The following is a 26,036-nucleotide window of genomic DNA, read 5'->3' as shown; positions in this document are numbered from 1 at the left end:
AAACAAACTTTCGTGCAATACGTTATGACTCCTAATAGGGTAATATTTTATTAATTTATTTTATAGGTGGCTGATAAATCATCTTCATTTTATTTTAACATTATTATTTAATATGTATTTATATTGTGTTTTGTATTATGTTATCTGTGTCTTATTTGCAACTGGTATTAAAAAAAAATAAAGGTCAATTGTCACTGTCATTGTCATTTCAGTTGCAAATAAATGGCGGTGGTGGTTAGTGACGAGTCAGATATATTTTTATAGTAAATAAATTATAATAATGCCCTATTGGTATTACGATAAAAAGGATTTGCAGAACACACCGTCATTTCGAGATGGGATCCCGAGCGAAACGGAAAATCGGTACAGGAAGGAAGGCGCGCGCTTTATCATCGACACAGGGTCAAAGATGGACTTAGGTTATAATACAGTAGCCACTGGTGTTGTTTATTTCCATCGTTTCTACATGTTTCATTCGTTCAGAACATTCCCAAGGTATATAACAGCATGTTGTTGTCTGTTCCTCGCGGGGAAAGTCGAGGAGACACCAAAGAAGTGTAAAGATATAATAAAAGTTGCCAAATCGTTGTTGAATGAGCATAAGTTTAGTACGTTTGGAGATGATCCGAAAGAGGAGGTGATGACCTTGGAGAGGATATTGCTGCAGACGATCAAGTTCGATCTGCAAGTGGAACACCCGTATGGTTACCTGCTCAAGTATGCTAAGTGCCTTAAGGGAGACAAGGCTAAATTGCAAAAAATGGTCCAAATGGCTTGGACTTTCGTTAATGATAGGTGAGTACTTTAAAAACTTATAAAATATACTAGGCTTCCGCCCGCGGCTTCGCCCGCGCAGTCAAAGAAAAACCCGCATAGTTCCCGTTTTCGTGGGATTTCCGGGATTGCGTCATTTTCCCGCGATAAAAAGTAGCCTATGTCCTTTCTCGGGTATCAAAATATCTCCATACCAAATTTCATGAAAATTGGTTCAGTAGTAGTAGTTTAGGCGTGATTGAGTAACAGACAGACAGACAGAGATACTTTCGTATTTATAATATTAGTATGGATTAGGAAATATTCCAATTTATTTTTTAATCTTGGATTAGAATAGTATAAGAATAAGGGTAAAAGCTCATACCCAGAAGTGTTTGATAAATTTTTATACATAATACTTTGTGCTTTTTGAAATTCAGAGTAATATTGTTATATATTAAACCATATTTATAAAGCATTTATGAGCTGAGCTGATATTTCATGCCTTTATTCATTATTTCTTTCATTAATCAAAAACCTAATTTATTGAGTAACATTTAATCAATATGTGGCTTATGATTTTCTGTTAAACACAAACCCTATATACAGTAGAATCCGTTTATAATGACATTGAAGGGGAATATAAAACACGTCATAATAAACGGACATCATACAAAGCATTTTGTAGAAAATAAACAATCTCCTGTTTTTGTTAGTATTTAATACAGAGAAACAAAATAGAGATGCCTACACATTGAGACTCAAAACAAACAAAAAAGAAGTGTTGTCGGATATCACAATTTTCCCAAACAGAAATTAGTGTTGAAAGTTTTAGAATTCATTTCGGTCAATATGACCGGACAATTCATTAAAAATTGGTCACAATAAATGATATGTCACTATAAACGAAGTCATTTTATCCCACTTTTATTAAGAATTTTATATGAAAACCAAACTTTGCTGTGTAATAAGTCAAGTAAGTTTGCGTCATAATAAGCGTTTGGTCAATATAACCGGAGTCATAATAAAAGGATTCTACTGTATTTTCACTACACTCAAGGATGTGATACTTAGAGATTTATGATGAAAGAAATTAACATTATAAGGTGTGAATATTGAATCACTACTGAGTTATTTTATGTAAAGTCATGATTAAATTTTTTTTAAAGAAGTTTATGCAAGTTATGTACTTGAATGTATTATAATGTATGGGCTATATGGACGCCTATGAATGTGTGCAATGTGAATGAATTGAATTTACCTTATCAGTGGCACGCAGAACTTACTTGAATTACATAATTAGCTTTTTATGAATTACATAATTATAAAATATAGTATACAACTATATTTTACAAGAAAATAATTGTAACTAGTTACTCAAAATATGAATTTATGGTTTCTATGGTAATTGCAATGCCTACTTTCCTACTGATATTATATAACAAAGTAGAAAATAACAAACACAATAATTATGTTTAATCATTTATTGTAATCTTATAACCAGAGTCAACAGACAAACCTGATCTTTTGACAATACAAACAAAATTTAAGACAAAACTAAAGAAAGGTACAGTTCGATACAAACTTAATGGCGGTTCAGAAGTTAGCTGCTAATGCACAAGCATGCAGGTATCCTTATCCTGCACCCTTAACATTCAGGTATCCGACCCTTACAAATTCAGGTAATATCTAAAATTGTTTTTTGCGCATCTGATCGTTCGATGTTCCGCGGCGCCATTAAGTTTGAATAGTACTGTACAATAACGATACATATATCAAAAATGTTGTGTGGTTTTATGAAACCACGGTAAAAGTGAAACTTAGGCACAAAATTATCACAGACCAAAAAGTTTGAGACGATGTAATAAAAGTTTCGCTTTAACATAATAAGCATGCAGCACATTAGGTGGCCTGGAAGAAATCGCTTTTAAGCGATAAGGTCACCTTTTGTACTTTACCTTGCATCTATATAAATATTTATATACTGTACATTGTAATGTTAAATGGTGTGGTACAATAAATGGTTAAATAAATAAATAAATAAGCACACACATAAAATTTTCAGCTTATGCACAACGCTCTGCCTCCAATGGGAGCCAGAAGTAGTGGCGGTAGCGCTAATGTTCCTCGCGGGCAAGCTCAGCAAGTTTGAAGTTGTGGACTGGAACGGGCGGGCGCCCAAACACACGGCTTGGTGGGACATGTTTGTTGAGGATATTACCATGGAACTGCTGGAGGATATTTGCCATCAGGTATGTAGATTTTGTAATAATAATTCATATAGTAAAAAAAAAAGACGGGTTGCACTCCGGGAGTGCCGGCAGAAGTGAAAACTTGATTATTAAAGTTGAGCATGTTTGATATCCATCCGTCTTACGCTTTTTCGATCAGGTCACGTGTCCTGACGCGAGTTTAAGATTTTATACCCAACGCCGCTAAAGAAGTTTTCACTTCAAAAATGCTTAAATATGTACACTTAAACTCATGAAATGCTACAAAGTTTGAATTAAATCTCTCTGTTTAAAGTTAGTAAAAGTCGAGTCTTAAGAGTCAGTTACATGCAAACATACATGTGAAGCTAGTAAAATTGTGTTAAAAATTGAATCTTTGTGTATAAGTTGTCAACATACAGTGTGGAAATTTTCGAAGGGCCCTGGAGGGAAATACTTGAAATACTGAAGATAGCGAATTTCGCTGATAGGAAACATTCCTTTATTTTTAAAAAGAAATAGAACTGCATTTTAAGATTTTCGAAAATTCACTTGCTTCGATCGGGAGTCGAACTAGCTAAAAATGAAAAGCGCGAAGTTTCCTTTCAGCAAAATTCGCTATCTTCAGTATTCAAGTACTTTCCCTCCAGGGCCCATCGAAAATTTCCACACTGTATAAGTAGGCGAGATTTATGTATATTTTTTGAGAGAGGTATTATTTATTTCTTTTATAAAAGCATCAATTTTTATCAATCCTGGTGTTGATGTTTGTGAGCATACTATATGGAAATTAAAAGTTGCAGTAATATATTTTTACATAATTTGAGCATTTTTACATTATTTTGAATGTTTAATGAATATTACAATAAAAATAAATTTCTGTGTTTAAAATCATGTTGTAACAAACCATTGAATGTGATGTTCGACCGAAATAAAAACACCATTATATAGATTCAAATTCAATTTTGGAAAAAATAATTTTAAAATCCCACGACCCATTTTCACAATATTCACTACTTAAAAAATAACTATAGTAAAAATAATTTCGTGATACGAGCTTGTAATTGCAATTAAGTGCAACAGATAATTTTTAAATAAACAATTCAGTGCAACAGATAATTTTTAAATAAACAATTAAGTGCAACAGATAATTTTTAAATAAACAATTAAGTGCGACAGATAATTTTTAAATAAACAAATAAGTGCAACAGATATTTTTTCAAATAAATTAAAAACTTATAAGAAAAAAAATTATGAAATACTGTAACTGAATTGTTTCTGTAAATGTTTATGATTTTGTCATACATAATAGTAAATAGTAAATGGTATTGTAATTACTACAAATAGTTAAGAAATGAAACTAAGTATAGATCTGTTTATGTATAATTATTGTGTATTTTTTCTGTAAATGACTCTTTGTTTCTAATAAATAAAATATGTAAAATAAAATGATATAAACAATTGCTTGATGTTCTGTTACAAGTAGACTACAGACTTTACAATGATGTGTCTACCAGCACCCTTGTTTAGTAATATCTATTCTATCTAAGAAATAAAACCCATTTGAATTTACTGTCAAATAATATAAACACTTTTTTCTACATTGCAGGTGTTAGACCTATACTCTCCGCAGACGCAGCCGTCGGGCGGCGACTCCCCGCCGTCCCAACAAGGCGCCAAGCCGCCAAAAAACGACAAGAAGCCCTCCGTTACACCGCCCACTTCCGCATCTCCTGTCGCCGTCACTAAAACCGTCACACCCGTTAAGAATGGAGATAAAATCGAACCGCCGAAAATTGATATGCGGTTCACGTACCCGGGCTACCCGGCGATGCCCTACCCCCCCATGTATTCCGCGCCGCCCCCTACCATTCCTCCCCCTAGTCGACTTCCAATCCCCCCCGGTCCCCCCTTGCCCATGTACCCCGAGCCTCCCCCTGGTCCCCGGTATCCCCCCGTGAACGTTCCCCCTCCGAACTACTTCCCCATACCGGCTCGAGGCCCCCTCCCCCCACGCGGCCCTATCCCCCCAGGACCGCCCCCCCCTCGACCGTACTATCCGCCCCCGTAACGGAGAGCTAAATTTAAGTTAGGATATAATTTTTTACTGAAATATAAGTATAGACTGGATTTGATGTTTTATTTTTCTTTCAAATATGTTCTATAACTGATAGAACTACAATTAATTATCTGATCAATCAATCATACACTAAAATGTCAAAAGTATATGTAATTTTCTTAATTGGTTTATGTGGTTTGGTTTTTGCATTAACCAAACATTAAATTAAGTTTATATAGAAAGAGTACATAAAACATAATACATATGTCGTGGCCATATCGTAGATTTGCTCATTTCATGATATGATCGATCATTTCACGAAATGGTCACATTTCATGAAATGGCCAACATAGTTTGATCAGATCGTTAAATCGTCAACGTTTCACGATTTGGCTATCCACGTTTGGCTAGATCGTATAAAATATAAAGAGTCCATAAAATATTAAAAAAAATCAGAATATTCTAAAAACTTGTATAATGTCATTTAAGTTAGTGCCTCGGCAGCGGCCGGCGAATGCCAGAAGCGAATCGTTTTTGCAATAAAAAACAGTTATGTTAGGTTAGGTTAGACTTTGATAAACAACGCACGAGCCGAGCGAGCAAAGCGAGCGTGCCGCGGCAGCGGCCGGCGAGTGCCAGAAGCGGATCGCTTTTTAAAAAACAAACAATTATAATACTATAGTAGAATATATAAATATATATCCTAAAAGAAAAAATGCGTCTTAAATTATTTTATTTAGGCCTCATTTTTTCTTCAATACATATAAGATATCCACATTTTCCATAGTAGGTACTCGAACCGTCGTAAATTCTTTGCTATGACTTTCTTCATATTGTTATTAAACGAATTATGAAGTTTTTAACTGCGAATAATTAAATTTTCGCCAGCGGCCGCCATCTTATCACATAAACACAGAGCTTGCAGCGCCTCTACCAATGATTAATGTAACTATTTTACGATATGATCAAATAATTTTGATCATTTCATGAAAAAACCGCGCGTTTAGTTGGCCTTATCGTGAAACGATTTCTTATCATTGATCTGCTCAAGCCACATCATGATGTGGCCAAACTAAATTGGCCATTTCACGAAATGCGACCATTTCGTGAAATGGCCAATCCATATCATGAAATGAGCAAATTTACGATATGGCCACGACACATATATGAGTTACAAATTGTACCTCTACAAAACGATGATCACAACCACAACGGATTACTTTCGGATCACAACTATGATGATAGGTATCTATGAAATACAAATACATAATTAAGTGCTCAGTGGCATCGCTAGCAAAAGCAATACAAAACGCACCATTGCAGCATTGCAAGCAAGTAGGTAGGTACATACATAGATTGAAATATTTTAAAGAATAGAAAAAAAAACAATCATGAAGCGGGAATCGGGATATAAATCTGCATCTTTCATAGCGACTGTCCATTCGCCGCATAAAATCCCCACCTGCAAACTATCTTTCGGTTTTAATCTTGTTTTAATTATCTCTATATAACTTCTATATAAAGTTTAAGTGATATTGCAAATTCAAAGAAGGCATTTTGGTTCGTATTTCCTGTAATCTAAGCTAACTAAAAATATTAATAGACCTGACTACTAAAAATGTAATCACAACATCTGAGTGAGACAACGGAGAGAATTTTTTTTCAAAACTTCATCTAAGTACATACTGTATATATTCTCTGTCTGTCTGATGCCCGACTGGCTGTATTATAAAGATTCGACTAGTTTTTCTCTTTTCAGTTGTACATTGCATTTTGCAACGATAGTTAAACTATTGTGATAGGTATCGAACTTGGCGAAGCCACTTGGTATAAATAAAAGCCATGGTTAGTTTCGACGAATAATAATTAATCAGCAAGTTAAGCTGTGTAAGGGGCAGTTAGTAAATGGATGGGTGACCACTAGCGCAGTGGTCACCCATCCATTTACTAAGTAAGTAAGTATCACGCTCAAAAATTTGTAAGTTATTTGGCGATTATTTAGTTACTGTTACAGATTTCTAATAACTGATAATATGTTATCTTAATTATGTGAGATATCAATAACATTCTCATTAACTCAGTCATTCTACTGGACCTTAGTTACAGATTCTTATAATGGTATTAGCCAGAAGGTACATATCATTTTAATTGAATTAAATCTGTATTTTATACATTTTAACAAATGACAAATTATAAATTTTTACGGATACTAAGTAAAGATTTTACATTTTGTCGATTGTCGTTTACCTACTTTTTGCAGTTCTGAAGTTGTGCATTGGGCATTATTCAGTTTACAAATGGACTTTCAATATAGTATGTATCGGAATAATTAAAAACATAAACCTATATAACCATAAAATGTTATTCTAAAAAAATAAAGCTGAAGACTTGATTCTATGTTTAAACACGCAAAATTTAGGAATTATTGGTTACTTATACGTATTTCACAAATTAGATCACTGGGTATTTGGTTAGAACATTTTTAAAAGAGTAGTAATCAGTAGAGTAGTTTTTAAGTTGAAACGGGACAGAAAAATAAACAGAACATCAAATCTTTCCTCTCCATCTTATTGTTATCTCTATGTATATTATAAAAATTAGGATAGGACATAAATAAAAAAAAGTTTTCAAATAAGTAATTTATTTCATTATTCACATTCACTTAACATACATATAAAATTAAATTTATACGTAGCGAATTATAAACGTAAAAAATTGAGATATTAGTTAAGGCCACATACATTTCAACTTAAGACTAAGCATTTGTTATTTGGTAAGTGTATAGGATTATACAGTGAGAAAAATGTTTGAGCACAATGTTTCTATTATAAAGCTTTTAGTGTAGTTTTATAAAGCAACGATATTCAGAATTGAAATATGAATAATAAAGTACTAATTTTATATTAAAGTACAAATTATCATACTATAGAATTAAGAAATCAGATTGATTTTTATCAGTGTGTTTCTACTTTCTGTTGTTTTAAATAATTGACGAAGAACTGACTTTATTTTATTAATAGAATATGATATCTCAAAAGCGCTATTAAAAGAAGACTGTTAAAAAACAGAAAAGTTTGGGATTGAATATATCAAAATAAATGTAAAGTAAATGTAAATGCGTGATGCTAACAAAAACTTAGAGGTGATGACTGAATTAATAATACATTTGTGCTATGGAAGTAAATATGAAATCGATTTAACGAATATACAAATACAAAAGGCCTTAACTTTTACAGCTGCCATAGGACTAGATAATAACAATACAAAAAAATGAACACAATTTTTATATAAAAAAAAAAACAAATGTGCAAAAAAACAACGCAGTGACTAAATACTACGATTTTTAATATAATTTAATACGTTCCATAATTTTTATCAATACTGACGAGTTATATATAATACAAACGCACAATCCACAAAATAATAAAAAATTACACAACTAAGTTAAACGATTATAGTTGGGTGTTATTTTGAAAAAGTATAAAAAATCTATCTTACATTATATACGTGAAATTTGCATCAATACAACGCTAATTCGCAAAAAAAAGCACTTGACAGATAAAAATAAGATTTATGGTGTGTCATAATTTTGACGTTTTTGAAACATTGAGGTATTATTATAGAGAGGATACCACGAACAAAATCTGTGCGACAAGAGCGGCGGCGCGGGGCGGTTAGTGAGTCATACAATTTGAAAATATTCTGCCTATTATTACTTATAAAAAACGGTTTGAGACGATTGACTCTAACTCGTGTTAGAAAAAGTGTAGTAGCGATGGCCTCTCTACGTAGTACATAACTACATAGTAACTGAATGTTTTGAAAGTATTTTTTTTATGAATAAGCGTTTATTGTGCAAATCATTAGACGTATAATAAAACAACAAAGGCACATAAGAACGACATCAGATCGTGTATAATCTCCGATTTAAGGCACATGGTTTCACTTAAACACTACAAGCATGGAAACTAGAGTTTAAACTTAGCTTAGCGGTTAAGGCACCTTAAATTATACAGGTTATAAACATTAATAGGTACAGATAATTGAACTGTACAATTCTCAAACGTATGAAAAAGAATAAATTTGTAGTAATTAAAATACTTTTTTTATTAATTAAATACAGATTAAAAACAAAATATACAAGATACAAAAAAATGGCAGCGCCGTGTCAGTCCTAATTAATTGAATATTATAATATAAACATTTATATCATAACGATTTTAAATCGTTATCGACTACATTCTGAGCAAATCCATTCCATTATTTATCTTTTAAATTCTCATTTACCAAATATACTATAAATTCGAAATGTGTATATGATACATAAATATATTTATTTCCTATGTATTATAAATACCAATTATTGAAACATTTAATGATAATAATCAAATAAAAAAATATGCCCATATATACCACACAACGTACATTCAAGTAATATTGAAACAAGACATAGATTTGTCATTTGTGGCAACACTATTACAAACAATTCAATTTTAAATCATCTCAAATAGTTAATACCATTAAATTGCATATTCGTATTTGCGTTAACAATTAATAAATATCTCATTATTAATTCAACAAACAGACGCTACTATAGTACCATCTCGTTCTAACACGGTATGTTAGAGCGAGATAGCATGCATTCATATAACAGTCTAAATAAGTCTAGATTGCTTTAAATACTGTAAAAGCACTTGGTGAAGGAATTTGTATTGATGCACGTTTTCAATAAGATTCGCTCTTTGCTGATGTAACATACTTATGGTACGCGGGATGTCCAATTCCTGGAAAATAAAGGAAATAATTATAATATTGATTTTTATAGAAGCTCAATTACTATTAATCCCAGAATCGAGAATTATATCACAGAATGCTGTCCCAAGCGACAAGCAAATTTCCACGTCACTCGTCACGTTGCTAATAAGCGTTCAAACAGACGAACGGCAAGTAGCCTCTGCCGTTCACAACTTGCCGTTCGTATGTAAGAACTCTAACATAGAATGCTGTTCCATGTCACAAGTAACATTCCTCGTCACGTAGCACGGTGCTTTAACAGGTCAGGGAGCTTTTACAGGTGCTTTAACAGGTCAGGGAGCTTTTACAGGTGCTTTAACAGATCAGCTGTTAAAGCTCACTAGCTTTAACAGGTGCTGTAACAGGTCAGGAAGCTTTTACAGGTGCTTTAACAGGTCAGGGAGCTTTAACAGGTGCTTTAACAGGTCAGGAAGCTTCTACAGGTGGTTTAACAGGTCAGAAAGTTCTAACAGGTACTTTAACAGGTCAGGGAGCTTTAACAGGTGCTTTGACGGGTCAGGGAGCTTTTACAGGTGCTTTAACAGGTCAGGAAGCTGTGTGGAGGAAGGAAGGTGGAATTCCTCCATCGAAAAAGGGAGGATCCTCGACCAGTCTACTTGACTGGCCGGCCGTGAAGGCCCCGATGGATGATGTCGGAAAGTTGTATATATAGCTCTGTAGCGAAAACATTTCGCTTGCGCGATTCAGAGCGAGGTGTCGCTACAGGACTCCCCTCCGAGACCGGAGGTCGTAGTACGAGTTGCCTCGCCAGTGCCAGGTATGTTCCAGTGAGTCGGAACAGGAAGCCGCTAGTTCACAGTGAGTCGGAACTGAGTGCGGTGATGCTGCGTGTAATGCTCCAGTGAGTCGGAGTGTGCAGTGAGGGTGGCTGTGGAGCTGACCAGGCATGCGCGATCGCACGTGCTAGTGGACAGTACTCCATTTGAAGCCGAGTGCGCTGGCTGGCGGGCGGTGATCGTAGACGGGTAAGGGATAGGTAGGTGGGCATGGACATCATGGATGGACAGAAGGAGTTGTGATCACGTCGGGGTCACCACTGTGGAGGAAGGAAGGTGGAATTCCTCCATCGAAAAAGGGAGGATCCTCGACCAGTCTACTTGACTGGCCGGCCGTGAAGGCCCCGATGGATGATGTCGGAAAGTTGTATATATAGCTCTGTAGCGAAAACATTTCGCTTGCGCGATTCAGAGCGAGGTGTCGCTACAGCTGTAACAGGTGCTTTAACAGGTCAAGTAGCTGTAACAGGTGCTTTAACAGGTCAGGGAGCTTTTACAGTTGCTTTAACAGGTAAAGGAGCTATTACAAGTGCTTTAACAGGTCAGGGAGCTTTTACAGGTGCTTTCACAGGTCAGGGAGCTTTACCAGGTGCTTTAACAGGTCAGAAAGTTGTAACAGGTACTTTAACAGGTCAGGGAGCTTTTACAGGTGCTTTAACAGGTCAGGGAGCTTTTACAGGTGCTTAAACAGGTCAGGGAGCTTTACCAGGTGCTTTAACAGGTCAGGGAGCTTTTACAGGTGCTTTAACAGGTCAGGGAGCTTTTTCAGGTGCTTTAACAGGCCAGAGAGCTTTTACAGGTGCTTTTACAGGTCAGGAATCTGTTACAGGTGCTTTAACAGGTCAGGAAGCTGTTACAGGTGCTTTAACAGGTCAGGAAGTTGTAACAGGTGCTTTAACAGGTCAGGGAGCTTTTACATGTGCTTTAACAGGTAACGGAGCTTTTACAATGCTTAAACAGGTCAGGGAGCTTTTACAGATGCTTTAACAGGTCAGGAAGCTGAAACAGGTGTTTTATCAGGTTAGGAAGATGTAACAGGTGCTTTAACATGTCAGGGAGCTTTTACAGGTGCTTTAACAGGTCAGGGAGCTTTTACAGGTGCTTAAACAGGTCAGGAATCTGTTACAGGTGCTTTAACAGGTCAGGGAGCTGTTACAGGTGCTTTAACAGGTCAGGAAGTTGTAACAGGTGCTTTAACAGGTCAGGGAGCTTTTACAGGTGCTTTAACAGGTAAAGGAGCTATTACAAGTGCTTTAACAGGTCAGGGAGCTTTTACAGGTGCTTTCACAGGTCAGGGAGCTTTACCAGGTGCTTTAACAGGTCAGGGAGCTTTACCAGGTGCTTTAACAGGTCAGGGAGCTTTACCAGGTGCTTTAACAGGTCAGGGAGCTTTTACAGGTGCTTTAACAGGTAAAGGAGCTATTACAAGTGCTTTAACAGGTCAGGGAGCTTTTACAGGTGCTTTCACAGGTCAGGGAGCTTTACCAGGTGCTTTAACAGGTCAGGGAGCTTTACCAGGTGCTTTAACAGGTCAGGGAGCTTTTACAGGTGCTTTAACAGGTCAGGCAGCTGTTGCAGGTGCTTTAGTAGGTCAGGGATCTTTTACAGGTGCTTTAACAGGTCAGGGAGCTTTAACAGGTGCTTTAACAGGTCAGGAAGCTTCTACAGGTGCTTTAACAGGTCAGAAAGTTCTAACAGGTACTTTAACAGGTCAGGGAGCTTTTACAGGTGCTTTGACAGGTCAGGGAGCTTTTACAGGTGCTTTAACAGGTCAGGAAGCTGTAACAGGTGCTTTAACAGGTCAAGTAGCTGTAACAGGTGCTTTAACAGGTCAGGGAGCTTTTACAGGTGCTTTAACAGGTCAGGGAGCTTTAACAGGTGCTTTTACAGGTCAGGAAGCTTCTACAGGTGCTTTAACAGGTCAGAAAGTTCTAACAGGTGCTTTAACAGGTCAGAAAGTTCTAACAGTTGCTTTAACAGGTCAGGGAGCTTTTACAGGTGCTTTAACAGGTCAGGGAGCTTTTACAGGTGCTTTAACAGGTCAGGCAGCTGTTGCAGGTGCTTTAATAGGTCAGCGAGCTTTTACAGGTGCTTTAATAGGTCAGGGAGCTTTTACAGGTGCTTTAACAGGTCAGGGTGCTGTAACAGGTCAGGAAGCTTCTACAGCTGCTTTAACAGGTCAGAAAGTTGTAACAGGTACTTTAACAGGTCAGGGAGCTTTTACAGGTGCTTTAACAGGTCAGGAAGCTGTTACAGGTGCTTTAACAGGTCAGGGAGCTTTTACAGGTGCTTTAACAGGTAACGGAGCTTAAAAGAAAAACTCGCATTGTTTCCGTTCCCGTGGAATTTCCGGGATAAAACCTATCCTATATTACTCGTGGATAATGTAGCTTTCGAATGGTGAAACAATTTTTAAAATCGGTCCAGTAGTTTATGAGCCTATTCATTACAATCAAAGAAACAAACAAAGTTTTCCTCTTTATAATATTAGTGTAGATAAGCTTCTTGATCACACACACACCTGGTTAGTATCCAACACGTGCAGCAGCAGGTGAGCAGCTAACGCGGTGCCGCTGCGGCCGGCTGCGCGCGCGCAGGTCACCACGAGCGGCGGGTTGCGTGACGTCACCGCTTGCTTGTCAGCTGTGGCGTCTGCTTCGCTGGCTAGACGCAGCCCGTTGAGTTCGGAGAGAAACTCTGTAAAGCACGTTTGTAAAAAAAAATATATTTGTGAATTGTATTATTACCGATCTGCATTTAATACATGAAAATGATTATATGTCAAATCTATTATTTTTTTGGTTTGGGATGATTTTATAAAATTACATGTACTACAAATTGACAAATAACAAGAAAGGAATAACATTAACATTATAATAATGTTAGATATGATAATGATATCTAATAACATTTTTTTCTATTTTCAAGCTGCTGTTTATTCACTAAACAACACAAATTCAAATTGTCTTTATTTGCTGAAAGTAGTTACATAGCTGAGGTACAAATTTTAAAGGTTCTTAGACATTCTGCTCGTAGTTGAGCGTGCAAATATCTTAAATTATAAATTACATTATACATAATACTTCACACAACACTAGATCTCAATAGGTACATTGCAAAATTATAGTAATAAAATGATTATTTCCACACAAAACAACCCCACAAACATAAACTTCCACTATACTCACCAAGAAACCCGCTCACATCCTCCATAGGCGCGGCCACATGGAACCTAGTATAGTGCACATGCCATAGATGCCGAGCTCTACCACCGCGTCGTACTCGCACGCGCACCGAACCGCCCCACGGAGCACGGGACCACGCACCGCACCATACTTGGAACTGTGCATACAAAAATACAAAAACTTTATTGCTACTAAATAATTTTGTAGATAGTACAATGAACTATTCTCCACACTAGGATTCCCTGTGTTGTGGAGAATAGTCTCTTCCAGCTTACATCTATATACACAGTTTACACAGAATTAAAATAAATTCATACATACGAAAATACATAATACAATATTCTAGGGCCCTTAGTAGGTGAAAACGGCAAACTGGACTGTTTTCTATGAGCTATAATTGAAAATACTGAAGTTTTTTCGCACTGAAATTTCTAATACGTAAAGATAACAATATATAAGTTGGGTTGTCTGGCAGAAATCGCTTACAGCGATAAGACCGCCCTCTGTTCATATAACTTCTATCACTCTATTTGTAATCTTGTATTTTTGTGTACAATAAAGAATTTTTCATTCATTCATTCCTTCATAAGTATATGCGTATTAATGACATAGTAGGCATGGATCCGGCTCGAAAGACCGTATTCAGATACCTGCAGCGGAGTGGAGAATACAGCATTGTATCTATGACACTAAGAATTCTACGCGTGTGTACACGTACATATGTGTGTGTTGAATAGAATTTAAAAAAAGTATAGTAAACATGGATTGATGGACCATATGTAAATAGTGAGCTGTGCAAATGAATGTTAAACTGCGGTTAATAGCACTGCACGTCATTAATATGCGTTAAATAATCGAGTAAGAGTGAATTGAGATAAAGATCCGGCTCGAAGGACCATATATGTAGATATGAATTTTTGCTTTACCTTATGAGTGTTATACAGTGTATTCAGCACCGCACTTCACTTAGAATTGCTCGTGGTAAGTAGTGAGACGTGGATCCGGTTCGAAGGACCATTTTAAGATTTTATTTGTACTTAAAACTCAGGTTCGAAATATGATTTCTGGCGAATTATATTCATTAAAAGTATTAAAAGTATATTGAAACATAGACCCGGCTCAAAAGACTAAATTCAAATGTTTATTTAACAAAAATAGTTGAATTATACTACTCATTAAATAAAATGCAACATAATATGCTGAGTGGTCGAGTATACTCAACCTTGAAATATGGAGTGCGTTATATTGAGATAGCTCGAACAAATTTGAATGTTGAATAGGCCAATTTACTCATAAAATATACATTTCAATAAAGATCCGACTCGAAGGACCTACCTTACAACTACCCTACCTATCTAACAAATTTTCATTTTCTTGACCCTTACCTCGCCATAATCCTTAGAATGATGGTCAGGCGGTAAATACTTGGGAGGTTCAGGGTCGACTAGCGCCATGAGCCGAGCGCCAACTTGCCACACGCACTCCCAGAGCAGCGCCGCTTGTTGGACTCCACCCGATTGCGCTACCACGTAGAAGCGTTGCGAGTTGCCGACTGTCATCTGGAATTATTGGTCAATTTTTGCTAAAGAATGTTCAGGGGAAGTTTCGTTTAGGCAATTAGACTTGATAGAACTTAATTTATAACGATACTTTAAAATTTATGTTAAAGGTAAGGTCTAAATAGGATTTGACATTAATACCATAAATTTTATATTTTACGGAGTATTTTTTTATTGTAACTAACGTATTGTTCATTCTTCATTGTACCAGACACAATTTAAAAATTTCGCCTGTATCCTCTGCATTTTGATGCCTAGGGAATTTAAATAAATGAACTGGATATAAATTAACTTTACTGGATCATAGAGAAGTTCATAGGTGACATTTTATACCATAAATATTTCAAGTTTAGATCGCAAAAGCTTCTTAATTAAACAAAAACAATTATTTATTATTACATTTCCACAAGTACAAAATCATACTTTTATGGTATTGAACTTAAGCCATTACTTGAAGATAGAACAATTACCAACTAACAAACATCATCATCAGCCCTTTACCTTGCTGGGACACATACAATTAAAACATAAAATTCCAAACTACCTTACCGTAACATGCGACGCGTTGATATACCCATGCGGGTTCTCCGGGGTGGGGTGCAAGCGGACCCTATTGTCCTCGTACGGGAGGGAGTCCCCACAGTTGTAGGACGCGTACTGCGGTAAGAGGGCCGTACGGTACTCGCCCTCTACTTCCCTCCCTTTGGGGATTTGCTCGAACGCGAACGATAGCTGCTCGTCAGACATCTTGCGTTCGAGTAATTGGCACTGGGAATTGTGCGAAATTATTTATTATAGTTTAGGTTGTGGTAAATAGACGAAACAGTCTGATGTTTCAGTTTTAAGTTTGTTTCATGAATTGTCAATTTATCTCACACTAGCTGTGCTCCGCGGTTTTACCCGCCGTGCTCCGCTCCTATTGGTCTTAGCGTAATGATATTTAGCCTTCGCTAAATGGGCTATCTAACACCGAAAGAATTTTTTAAATCGGATAAGTAGTTCCTGAGATTAGCGCGTCTAAACAAACAAACTATTAAATATATTAAAAAAAATGAAACAATTTTTGAACAAAGAACAAAACACAATTTATATAGATGAATCAGAAGCAATAAAAAGCGAATTCACGATAATGACACAAACAATTTCTTGATAAGTATAATTAACATATGAATTTCTATTTCATTGTAACACGATATCATTGACATTAAATAATCGCATTTATAATTATTCACAAATGCTTTTTTTGTGTTTTTGTAAAAATACAGCTTGTTAATCGGTTTCTAAATGGAGTGATAAAACAATACTACATTAATAATGCAATAACTCACCAATGTTTCTTTGGTAATGCTCGGTGGTAGCGGTTGGAACTTGGGCAGGCCGGTCGACCAACGATGCTTGTTCGCTGGCTGACTTGCCTTAGCCCGATCCCTGCCTAAAGTTGCACTTTTAACCTCCTTATTCCCCCTCCCCATAAACACCCCCCACCGGCGTCGCTTCTTCTCTTTATTGCTACTTTTACTCGCTTCCAACTCAACGCTAGTGCTGTACGTCGAATTCATTATCGAACTCGACAAAGCACTGTCCGTTGTCGTGTGCGACGTATCCTGAACTCTTATATCAGGTATACTTATCGATGTCACGTTATCCACCGATTTACTAATCGTGTTATTGTTCGATATTTTATGCGTCGACAGGCTCTGATACGGCGTTTCGTCGTAGTCCTTTTCGTCCTTGATGGAGAGCTTGTCGATGGATAGAGCGGGGTCGAATTCTTTGTTTATGGTTCGATTCGATATATTCAAGTCTTTTGGCACGCTCGACTCTCTGACTCCTTTAATGATTTGTGCGTTCACGTAGTGACTGTCGTTATCTATTTTAACGGGATAGCTTGGCACGTTCGGGTTTCCGTAATTGTTTATCGTGGGATGGCTGCTGTTTCGTTCGTTCAGCCGTGCAATTTCATCGGTCGTTGTTAAGCTTTGTGCTCTCTCCCTTATCTTCTGTTCGCTCTGCCACGGGAGAGGAACGTTTTCATATATCGGCTCTTGCGTTTCGTTGTGCTTAATTTGCGGTAGCACCAAATGCCTCTGGTAGGATATCCTTCTCATGGGCATCGAGTACATAATATTCCCTCTTTCATCGTAAACCTTTTGGATGTTATTGGAAATGTGGTGAGGATCGATTATTATGTGAGGATTCGGGTCTAATACTGAGGGAAGATTGTTGTATGTACCGTGGGTAGCTGGAAGGATGTTGGGTCGGCCGTAATTTAGGACGTGACCAGGATTCACGTAACCTAAATACTGTCTATTGAGGGCAGTGCGTGTGGAAACTAAATCTGGACTAGAACCGGACACGTGGGAGTTAATATAACCTCTGTGGTAGTTCAGAGCTTGACTAGCGACGGCTAAATCTGGGGTCGAGTTCGATGCAAGGCCGTTGGACGGGTAGGGAGGGGGAGGTTTGTAAACATTGACGTAATGTAACGCCGGGTCTGTTTGCACGTTAGGGTTCACCGCTATGGGGTAGTTTCCTACATACTTTAGACCATACGCGTAATCATCAGAGGCAGACACCCCTTGGTTCACTGGTACGGTATGTCTTGTTACGTCAGGGTAGTGGATTCGGTGGATATCGGGATGGGAACCATAGACTAGAGGCTGGGCATTCGTGTTTAGGAGTTGGGAATGTGCGTGATGGTTCTGATATCGCAGTTGCGCTTCAGCTCTTTGTTGTTGGTATTTTTGCTGAATGGCTGTTTCGTAATCTGGCGCGGGCCGGTATGATGGTAACAGTGCTCTAAAATAAAATAATAATGATACAAACATACATACATACTACAATTACAACTAAAAAAATATTTTATCTATTAAATATATATTTCCTTATGAAAATCAAGGAAATATTACACGATACCAAACAACATAGCTATCATCAATAAAACATATCAATTCTCTTGAATTATTTCAAATTCAAATTACAATTTCAATTTTAAAAAAGATTAGTACAATTTTTATAAATTTTTAAATAAATAAAAGTCTATCACGAGGCGGGATTCGAACCCGTTTTTATTTTATTCTAATCGTTCGGTTTTATTCAAAAAATTATATTTATAAAGCATTTGAATTTGAAAATTGAATGCTATAAAACTAAAACATAAAATTCGTATAATTCTTACCGATTCCGGGGCTGCGGTCTATTTTCAGCCAGCTCCAAGCACGATGTTGAGTGCGCTCTGTGCGCCGCTGTGAGAGGCTCTAACCGGGAGGCGCTACCTGTATCCCTTACGTCTAGTTCTTCGCGACTCTCTGATAGACCGTGCTCCTGGAAGAACACATTTGATATCGTATAGCAAATGGAATTGATTTGAATAATGGAATAAGATATGTGGGTAGTTGGATTGAATCCAGCATAAGGCACATGCTTAGTAAGTAACCTGCTATCGATTTAGTCGGTATCATTATTAGTTTTGAAAATGTACTTTCCGTAGACAAATTTAAAGATTATTAAATAATATGTCATTCGACAGTATTCCAAAAACTAGGTGGAAGGAAAAAAATGTGTGTCAAATAAAATAAAAATGTATATAAAAAGATCTCAAATATTCTTCAAAACGAATAGTCAATAACTCTTTATAATGCGAGAGAGAATATAGAACAAAAAAAAAGTACAATATTTTAATAGGATCATAGTTTTTGAAGCAGAACCAGACCATTTACAACCCCGCAAAATGTGAAATTGTGCGAATCGTCTTTAACCACACAATTAAATCTTGGCATAGCTTAACAGATGCACACATATACTCTTAATACATAATAGCATAGACTTATGATAAAAACCAACAATTCGCAGCACATAGACCTAATTAGCGGCGTCATTGAACTTGACAGACGAGTGCGCTTGCAAATTGCATTCAATTATCATATTTCCCCGATACAACAGTTACGAAGACGTTCTAATGCGTGTTCCTGCTAGATCTCGGAGATGTGACAATGGAAGTTTCGAGAAACTATCTTAATATATATAAATCTCGTGTCACAATGTTTGTCCTCAATGGACTCCTAAACCACTTAACCGATTATAATAAAATTCGCACACCATGTGCAGTTCGATCCAACTTGAGAGATAGGATAGTTTAAACATGTAGGTACCACGGGCTAGTTTATGCATAATTAACGACGAGTCAGTAGGTGTACGTCTAGTTTGGGATTTGATGGCATTATACATCCTATAATATTTAAGTAGGTATATTATTGGTCAATGGCACGTTTCTAAATAATCAGTATGCACAAAATTAAATAGGTCGTGAAAACATCAACCGAAATATTTATCTACAGAATTAAACTTCAGAAATGTCGTAAGAACTAACAAATAAATTATAACAATGGTAGATAAAGAAAATGGTACATTTATACTCACCAAAAATTACATAGCCGTTTTAGAGTTAGACCTATATATACTTCGGAATAAAGAACGGATCAACTAGTATAATAATTAATACAAGAAATAAACCATTCTTCGTAGATCACAGTTGCAAATGGTTTTTGCAGTGAGCAATTAAACAAGCGACTTTCGCGATGACGCGTTGTTTGTAAACTTTTCTCGCGATATAAATAATGTCTCGTTAGGCGATGGAATGCGTTGGGTACATTTTGATTGATTTATTTAGTTGATCTATAGTAATATTATAAAGCTGAAGATTTTGTTTGAATGCGCTAATCTCTGGAACTACTGGTCCGATTTGAAAAATTATTTTGGTGTTAGATAGCCCATTTATCGAGGAAGGCTATAGGCTATATATCATCATGCTAAGTCCAACAGGAGCGGACCAATGTGGATGAAGCCGCGGGGAACAGCTAGTTGTACAATGCACGTTATACTGCCCTGCTGATGATCTCCGAAGAGAGATAGAGAGATATTATAGGGTTCGTTTTGCGTTGCATATTATAGTAACCCGTGTCTCCTGAACATTTGACAATTCTCCATAAGTTCCAATTCTCCATTTTGGCCCCTGGCCAAAATGCGATCAGAACTATATTCTTTGTGCTATCTGTATTAATAAATTTCTGGTCGAAGGACCCACATTATATTCCTTAAGTTTTGTTTTGCAAGGAAAATTGACTGATAACGTTCAATTTTCAGAGCATTTTGTAACTACATGCATCAATAAGTCAATACTAGGTATATAATTCTTATAAGGATAACGGAATAAATCGATTTGTAATTCAATGTAAATTTAAACTGTTATTGATACGAACATCCTTTACATTACATCCTTTAAAAACTGCATTTATTGAGGATTCCTCGTTTATAATATTATATTGTTTTTATTGTTAAATAGTAAACTATATTGTGAACATGTGAAAATATCGCGTACTGTGAAAATTTCTAACGACGCGACGCACGCTCACCAGCGGCTGCTCGACTTTATAATTATTTCGCATTGTTAGAATTTCCACTTTTTACCAATATACTTGTTATAAGGTAATAATTACTTGGTCATTTTACTATCAGAATATGTATTTACTTGTCCATATATGTAGTCAGAAATTTTTGGACAGTTTTAACAGATTTTTTATTTCCTTAACAGAAAAATGTACTTTTTTTATCGCTTAAGCAGGCACACGAGCTGGCGGGTCACCTGTCACGTACTGATATGTTTCGAAGTCGTTAATAACTATGTGATAAATTGCAAAAAAGCAATTAAAATTACATACGTATCAAATTGCTAAGCCTCTCAAAGTCGGTTAAAATGTTACATAAAACCTTGTACCATAAGAGATTGAACAGATAACAAGTAGGAAGCATTGTAAGTGCATAGAACAACACTTTCCGCGAGATTGGGCGGCAAATGAGCCGTGTGAGATATAGCCAAGTGTGAGAGTGATTTATCATTTCACAGATCTAAGCATAAATAAGGACAGACAACGTAAAGCGCTTTTTTTCATACTATGTAGTTAGAATTATCTTTTTGTATATGTACTGTTTAACGTGTGTTGTGATGTTTAACAGTTTATAAATGTGTGGTGGTCAACGGAATAGGAAACTAGCAGGACGATTTCGATTTAAAATTGTATATGACCGATTCACTTTATTGCGTTGTTTCAGGGATATTATAGCGAAAAATATTAAATTGATTCAGAGAAAGAAAATTGCAATGAGAGGGAAAAATCAGTAGCCGCTTGGCCAATGCAGTTCACTTGGCCAATGCAGCTCACTTGGCCAAGGCAGCCCGGCTGGTGCAGCTCACTTGGCCAATACAGACCGCTAGGTCAATGCAGTCCGCTTGGCTGATGTAGCTCACCTGAAACTTGGGTCGGTGTTCATCCCGCGGCGCGCTGAGTGCTGCCTGATGGCGCATGTAGAACGTGTGCTGATGCACGCACATGCGCCACACGTACTTCCCATCCTCGGGGGAGGGCAGCGCGAACGCCGCCGACTCGCCCTGCTGCTGGCACTCAATGCTGAACGTGCGCTTGTGGTTTATCACGTTCGTTATGTCCATCCACCTGGTTTGGGTGGTAAAACACTCGCAAATGATCTTTTCTAGCAAGAAAGTGCAATAAAACTGTTCCTAGAGTACGAAATATTAAACGCGCTTATGTCGTAATAAAAAAGTCATATTAATTAAAAACGCATTTACTTTATAGCAATCGATTTTAATCATAGCGGCTTTTGAAGCTGCAAACTACAGCTATAAATTTTATTACATATTTACTTATTTATTTATTAAAAAGAAAAATATATGTAACATAAAGTAATTCAACATTCTCATCGATATTGTAGCAAATTACAATTATTTCCTTAGTACCCTAAAATATATACCCTAACTTACCGATAAAAATGTGGAGTATCACTAGTATCAGTCAACACGCGTATACCAGTGAGGGATATTGCGATGGTGACCTCGCTCTGGTCGCGCTGGTCCTTCGCCGTGAACATCTCCTGCCCGTACCCTCGGAGCTGCTGGCATGTCGTTATGAAGCCTTCTTCTGCTTGTGCCTAATTAAGTATGAGGATTATAAGGTTATTTGGCGAGAATTTGACCAATAAAGTGAAAATATATTTTTTCAGAGAGTATCTTGCTTATATTCAAGAGAAAATTAGAATAAAAGTTTAAAAATTTCTTTAAAAAAAAATTATCTCCGTTGAAACAGGAAATGAAAATGAAAAAAATTCAGGCATACTATCAAAAATTGTATTCCACAACACATTGATTATATACATTCATAAAAAGTAATACTTCTAATCTAAGTTACTTTATTTCACATAGCAAATATTGTCATACATTTATTTATAACATATTGCGGCAATTACAAGTGACCGCACCAAAACAAATATACCAAATTATCTATTTTAAGTTTACAAACATTGTGTCACTGATTACAGTTGTAGCTGATAAACCCGCCCTGCATTTCGCAAGCTATCGATGACTAATTGTGAGATAATGACCAATATTTAGATCAATGTGTTCCATGGATATACTTTTTGGAGTATCAAGTTTTATCAAAACTTCTGGCAGGTGCTTGATAAGTTTAATAGCATAGTAATTTTACATTAAAACAAGCATAGTACTTTTGAGCTTAGAATAAAGTTAGGCGATGCATACTAGAAAACCTACAACTATTAACACAAAAAAGAAATACTTAGTGATGACTTTTAATTCAGATATTACGATATTATAAAATGGTTGATTAGATTTTAATCATAGTTAATAGTTAATACACATATTTCATACACAAGTGTTATTTTTACATGAAGATTGTTCGCTAAATTATTTTATCTACTATGTACCATACTATATATTTTTAACTAATTAAGAAAGTATATTTTATGTTTTGATTATCAGACTTAATTTAAATTCAATAGTATCATTCAACTTTCACTTTACAATTATCTTGTATAATTTTATGCTATCTTCAATTATTTTTTAAAATGTTTAGAATAAACACACATTTAAAATAGATTATTTTCTTTTTAATTAATTAAAGTATAATAATGATTCAAACAAATACAATAAAATAATATTGTATTTAAGAAACCAATTGTGTTTAAGAAACCAAGCAATGTGTTTTTATCTTCTAATAGCGAGATAGAAACAATACTAATTGAACAAATAATTCTCATTTTGTAATATGTGTGTTTATGTTTAATTGTGAATAGAAATAATAATATTTTTGCTTTGTTTTGGTGAAATTTTACATTGGATAATAAAAATCTTAACATTTTTATAATTATTATTTATTTTTATAATTTTATAATTATTTAGAAATTAAACATTCCAATTAGATTTTATAAAAAAAGTATAATAAAATGGTTTATTAATTATACTTTCATTCATGATTTTGGAAAAGTATTCATTATTTCATTCCACATACACATCTGGCTTCATTCGAAAATAAATAAACCTTGACCTATTTTAGTTCATTCAATGTTACTGTTTATATGTGCCAACTAAAATATTTACCAAGCCTTACAATCATTTGTACTCATTTTAGAATGCAACCAGTTCTTGGATTAGAGCAGATCCTGACTCACTTTCACAATGAATCTTGAAAAGGTCAAGGGAGCTCTCTAGGCTTAATTTTAATTCTTACCTGTGACATGTTATGTAAAGACATATGATGCTGTATCACAGCGGCAGTCAGCCATTCGAGCCTTCCATTCTCTGCTAAACTACTGCTATCAACTATCTGGCCCCCATCTAACATTTGCTTCGGAAAGGTCAACAGATTCTTCAAATATTCCACTGTATGCCTTTCCCGATCATGGTTCCCGTACTCCGCCTGTCGGCTGTATGAAGCCAACACGACAGCTTGCTGGAAGTCGCAAATTATCCGGCCTTCAACCAGATCATTTTTCAATTGCAAGAAATAGTGATACCTCGTCACCTCATCCGTTATTAAACTCGTGCCAGATATCACATAGTACATGACACGCAAGTAAAGCTGGTGAGCCGACGAATATTTCTCTAGCTGACGTTTCAACGGCCTGTCCAACTGCACCCATCGCGGCTGCTGACTGCGATTCACGTAGCGCAGCCCGAAGAACTCCGGCTGATTGATCGCCTGCCTCTGGCACACGTTGTCGAGGCATTCCTGGCCTGTGCTGTCCACCGACAACGTACAATCTGCTATTCCACCGTCGAGTAATTCGACACTTATCACGAACAAACTCTTTGACGCAACATTGTACTGTCGCGTCTTCTTCAATTTCAACTTGAAAGGCATCTTCTAACGTTACCCGGGCCCAATTAGTAAAAACATCACGAAACTAGCGTTACGTTATACATTTATGGTAGAAGAATGTTGAAAAAGACGCATCCGTTATACGCGCTACATTATATATTATGGGTTTGCTAACAGAATGAGTTATAAACGAGGTTTTAATACTTAAAGTTGATATTCTGTTATATGTGGTTGATAACAATAAAAAATGCTAAATAAACACATCACAAAATAAAAAATTCACAATATTGCGGGGCACTGGTGAGCGGTGACATGACAAATGACAGCTCTATGAGTTGCCATGTTCATAAAAATATTGCTTTTATGTTTTTGGTAGGTTTAGGTAGTCATACGCTCCGTCCATGGTAGTCTTATGGTAGTCATCACGTAGTCATCAAGTAAACCATTCATATATAATATTAAAACTATAGTTACAACGTTTTACTTATTTGTCTGCCTATTTTGAACCTATTGTATTGTATATCGGTCAGGGATGTAATGAGTTAAATGTTATTGTACATGACTATTGTTCCGCCCCAGCTTCATCCGGTGCAAATATAGCATGTTATATTATATACTCAGGGATCACCAACATACAACACGGTGAAAGAATTGTTGAAATCAGGCAAGTTGTTTCTAAGATTAACGATTTCAAACACTCTTCAGGGTTATTTTAATAGTTTAGACTTTATATGTATATCTTACGATCTCGTAAAATAAAATCATATAGAACATAGCTGTTATTATTTATTCTACAACTAGCGGTCCGCCCCGGCTTCGCCCGTGGTACATGTTTACGTTTTCTCTACATAAGAACCATCCTCGTACTTCCAGGAATATAATAAAAAAAGAATTATCGAAATCGGTTCAGCCGTTCTCGAGTTATGCGCTTACCAACACATTTTGCGATTCATTTTTATATATAAAGAAAGATTTTCAATTATACAGGGTTACAGGTTAAGTCGACCTATTCCTGTTAAGAGCGTGTAGTAGGGGTCAAAACAAACTGATTTGATCTTATAATACCATATCCAAAAGTTAGCCGTTGAAGAGTTATTGCAATTTTAATTTTTTTCTTGAAAATGCCACTTTATCTTCGCATTTAGCGTTTAATTTTTTATTTTACTTATTTGGTCTCGGTTTTTTTGAGTTTTTATGTAAAGGTTGAGTTAAACAATAATTCTCAGCAATAAAAATCCATATCGCTGCAAACAATTCAAAGGAATGGCTTTTAAACTAAAAATAATAACATTAAAGTAATTAAGTTAACTCGTTTTAAACAAAGATATTGAAAAAAATCTCTATGAAAATGTGTCTGCAGATGTTTTTAAAAACATGTGCATGTTCTTAGCTATGTAAAAAGGTATGATAACCTCAGGTAGCATTCGAAGATTCCAAGAAATCGGGGATAAACTTGGTATGGGGAAATAATTCTTAGAATAGCTCATTAAC

At 36.0% G+C, this 26,036-nt stretch overlaps 2 protein-coding genes across 2 annotated transcripts; one reads left to right on the top strand and one right to left on the bottom strand.

The window, feature by feature from the left end:
• The first annotated feature begins 213 nt into the window (after positions 1-213).
• On the top strand, positions 214-5,093 carry CycK (cyclin K). The gene is made up of 3 exons (XM_090109343.1): positions 214-795; positions 2,819-3,005; positions 4,573-5,093. Exons 1-3 carry the CDS (start codon positions 281-283, stop codon positions 5,032-5,034), a joined length of 1,164 nt encoding a protein of 387 aa, XP_089965469.1. The 5' UTR covers positions 214-280; the 3' UTR covers positions 5,035-5,093.
• A 2,946-nt stretch (positions 5,094-8,039) lies between these two features.
• On the bottom strand, positions 8,040-24,852 carry Pez (protein tyrosine phosphatase non-receptor pez). Its single transcript, XM_090109293.1, has 10 exons — positions 23,955-24,852; positions 22,193-22,359; positions 21,662-21,866; positions 18,536-18,681; positions 16,686-18,156; positions 15,907-16,125; positions 15,184-15,357; positions 13,802-13,955; positions 13,135-13,310; positions 8,040-9,806 (listed from the first exon to the last, which is right to left on the bottom strand). The coding sequence occupies exons 1-10, from the start codon at positions 24,585-24,587 to the stop codon at positions 9,678-9,680; spliced, it is 3,474 nt and encodes a 1,157-aa protein (XP_089965419.1). The 5' UTR covers positions 24,588-24,852; the 3' UTR covers positions 8,040-9,677.
• Between the last annotated feature and the right edge of the window lie 1,184 nt (positions 24,853-26,036).

The sequence above is a fragment of the Colias eurytheme genome, chromosome 14 (assembly GCF_061535395.1).
Source record: "Colias eurytheme isolate Ceu_HAF_F1 chromosome 14, ilColEury1 Martin Lab GWU primary, whole genome shotgun sequence".
In the NCBI taxonomy this organism is placed as follows: domain Eukaryota; kingdom Metazoa; phylum Arthropoda; class Insecta; order Lepidoptera; family Pieridae; genus Colias; species Colias eurytheme.
The sequence above is the reverse complement of the archived record's forward strand: the minus strand, read 5'-3'. Positions and strand labels throughout refer to the sequence as shown.

What these genes read in the sequence shown, in the direction of transcription:
- CycK (XM_090109343.1), top strand. Translation starts at nt 281, where the DNA reads ATGCCCTATTGGTATTACGATAAAAAGGATTTGCAGAACACACCGTCA. An exon ending in TGGACTTTCGTTAATGATAG is followed by an intron (nt 796 to 2,818) that starts GTGAGTACTTTA and finishes TAAAATTTTCAG; the next exon opens with CTTATGCACAACGCTCTGCC. An exon ending in TGGAGGATATTTGCCATCAG is followed by an intron (nt 3,006 to 4,572) that starts GTATGTAGATTT and finishes TCTACATTGCAG; the next exon opens with GTGTTAGACCTATACTCTCC.
- Pez (XM_090109293.1), bottom strand. Translation starts at nt 24,587, where the DNA reads ATGCCTTTCAAGTTGAAATTGAAGAAGACGCGACAGTACAATGTTGCG. An exon ending in GCATTACCAAAGAAACATTG is followed by an intron (nt 16,126 to 16,685) that starts GTGAGTTATTGC and finishes CACAATTCCCAG; the next exon opens with TGCCAATTACTCGAACGCAA. An exon ending in TCAACGCGTCGCATGTTACG is followed by an intron (nt 15,358 to 15,906) that starts GTAAGGTAGTTT and finishes CAATAATTCCAG; the next exon opens with ATGACAGTCGGCAACTCGCA.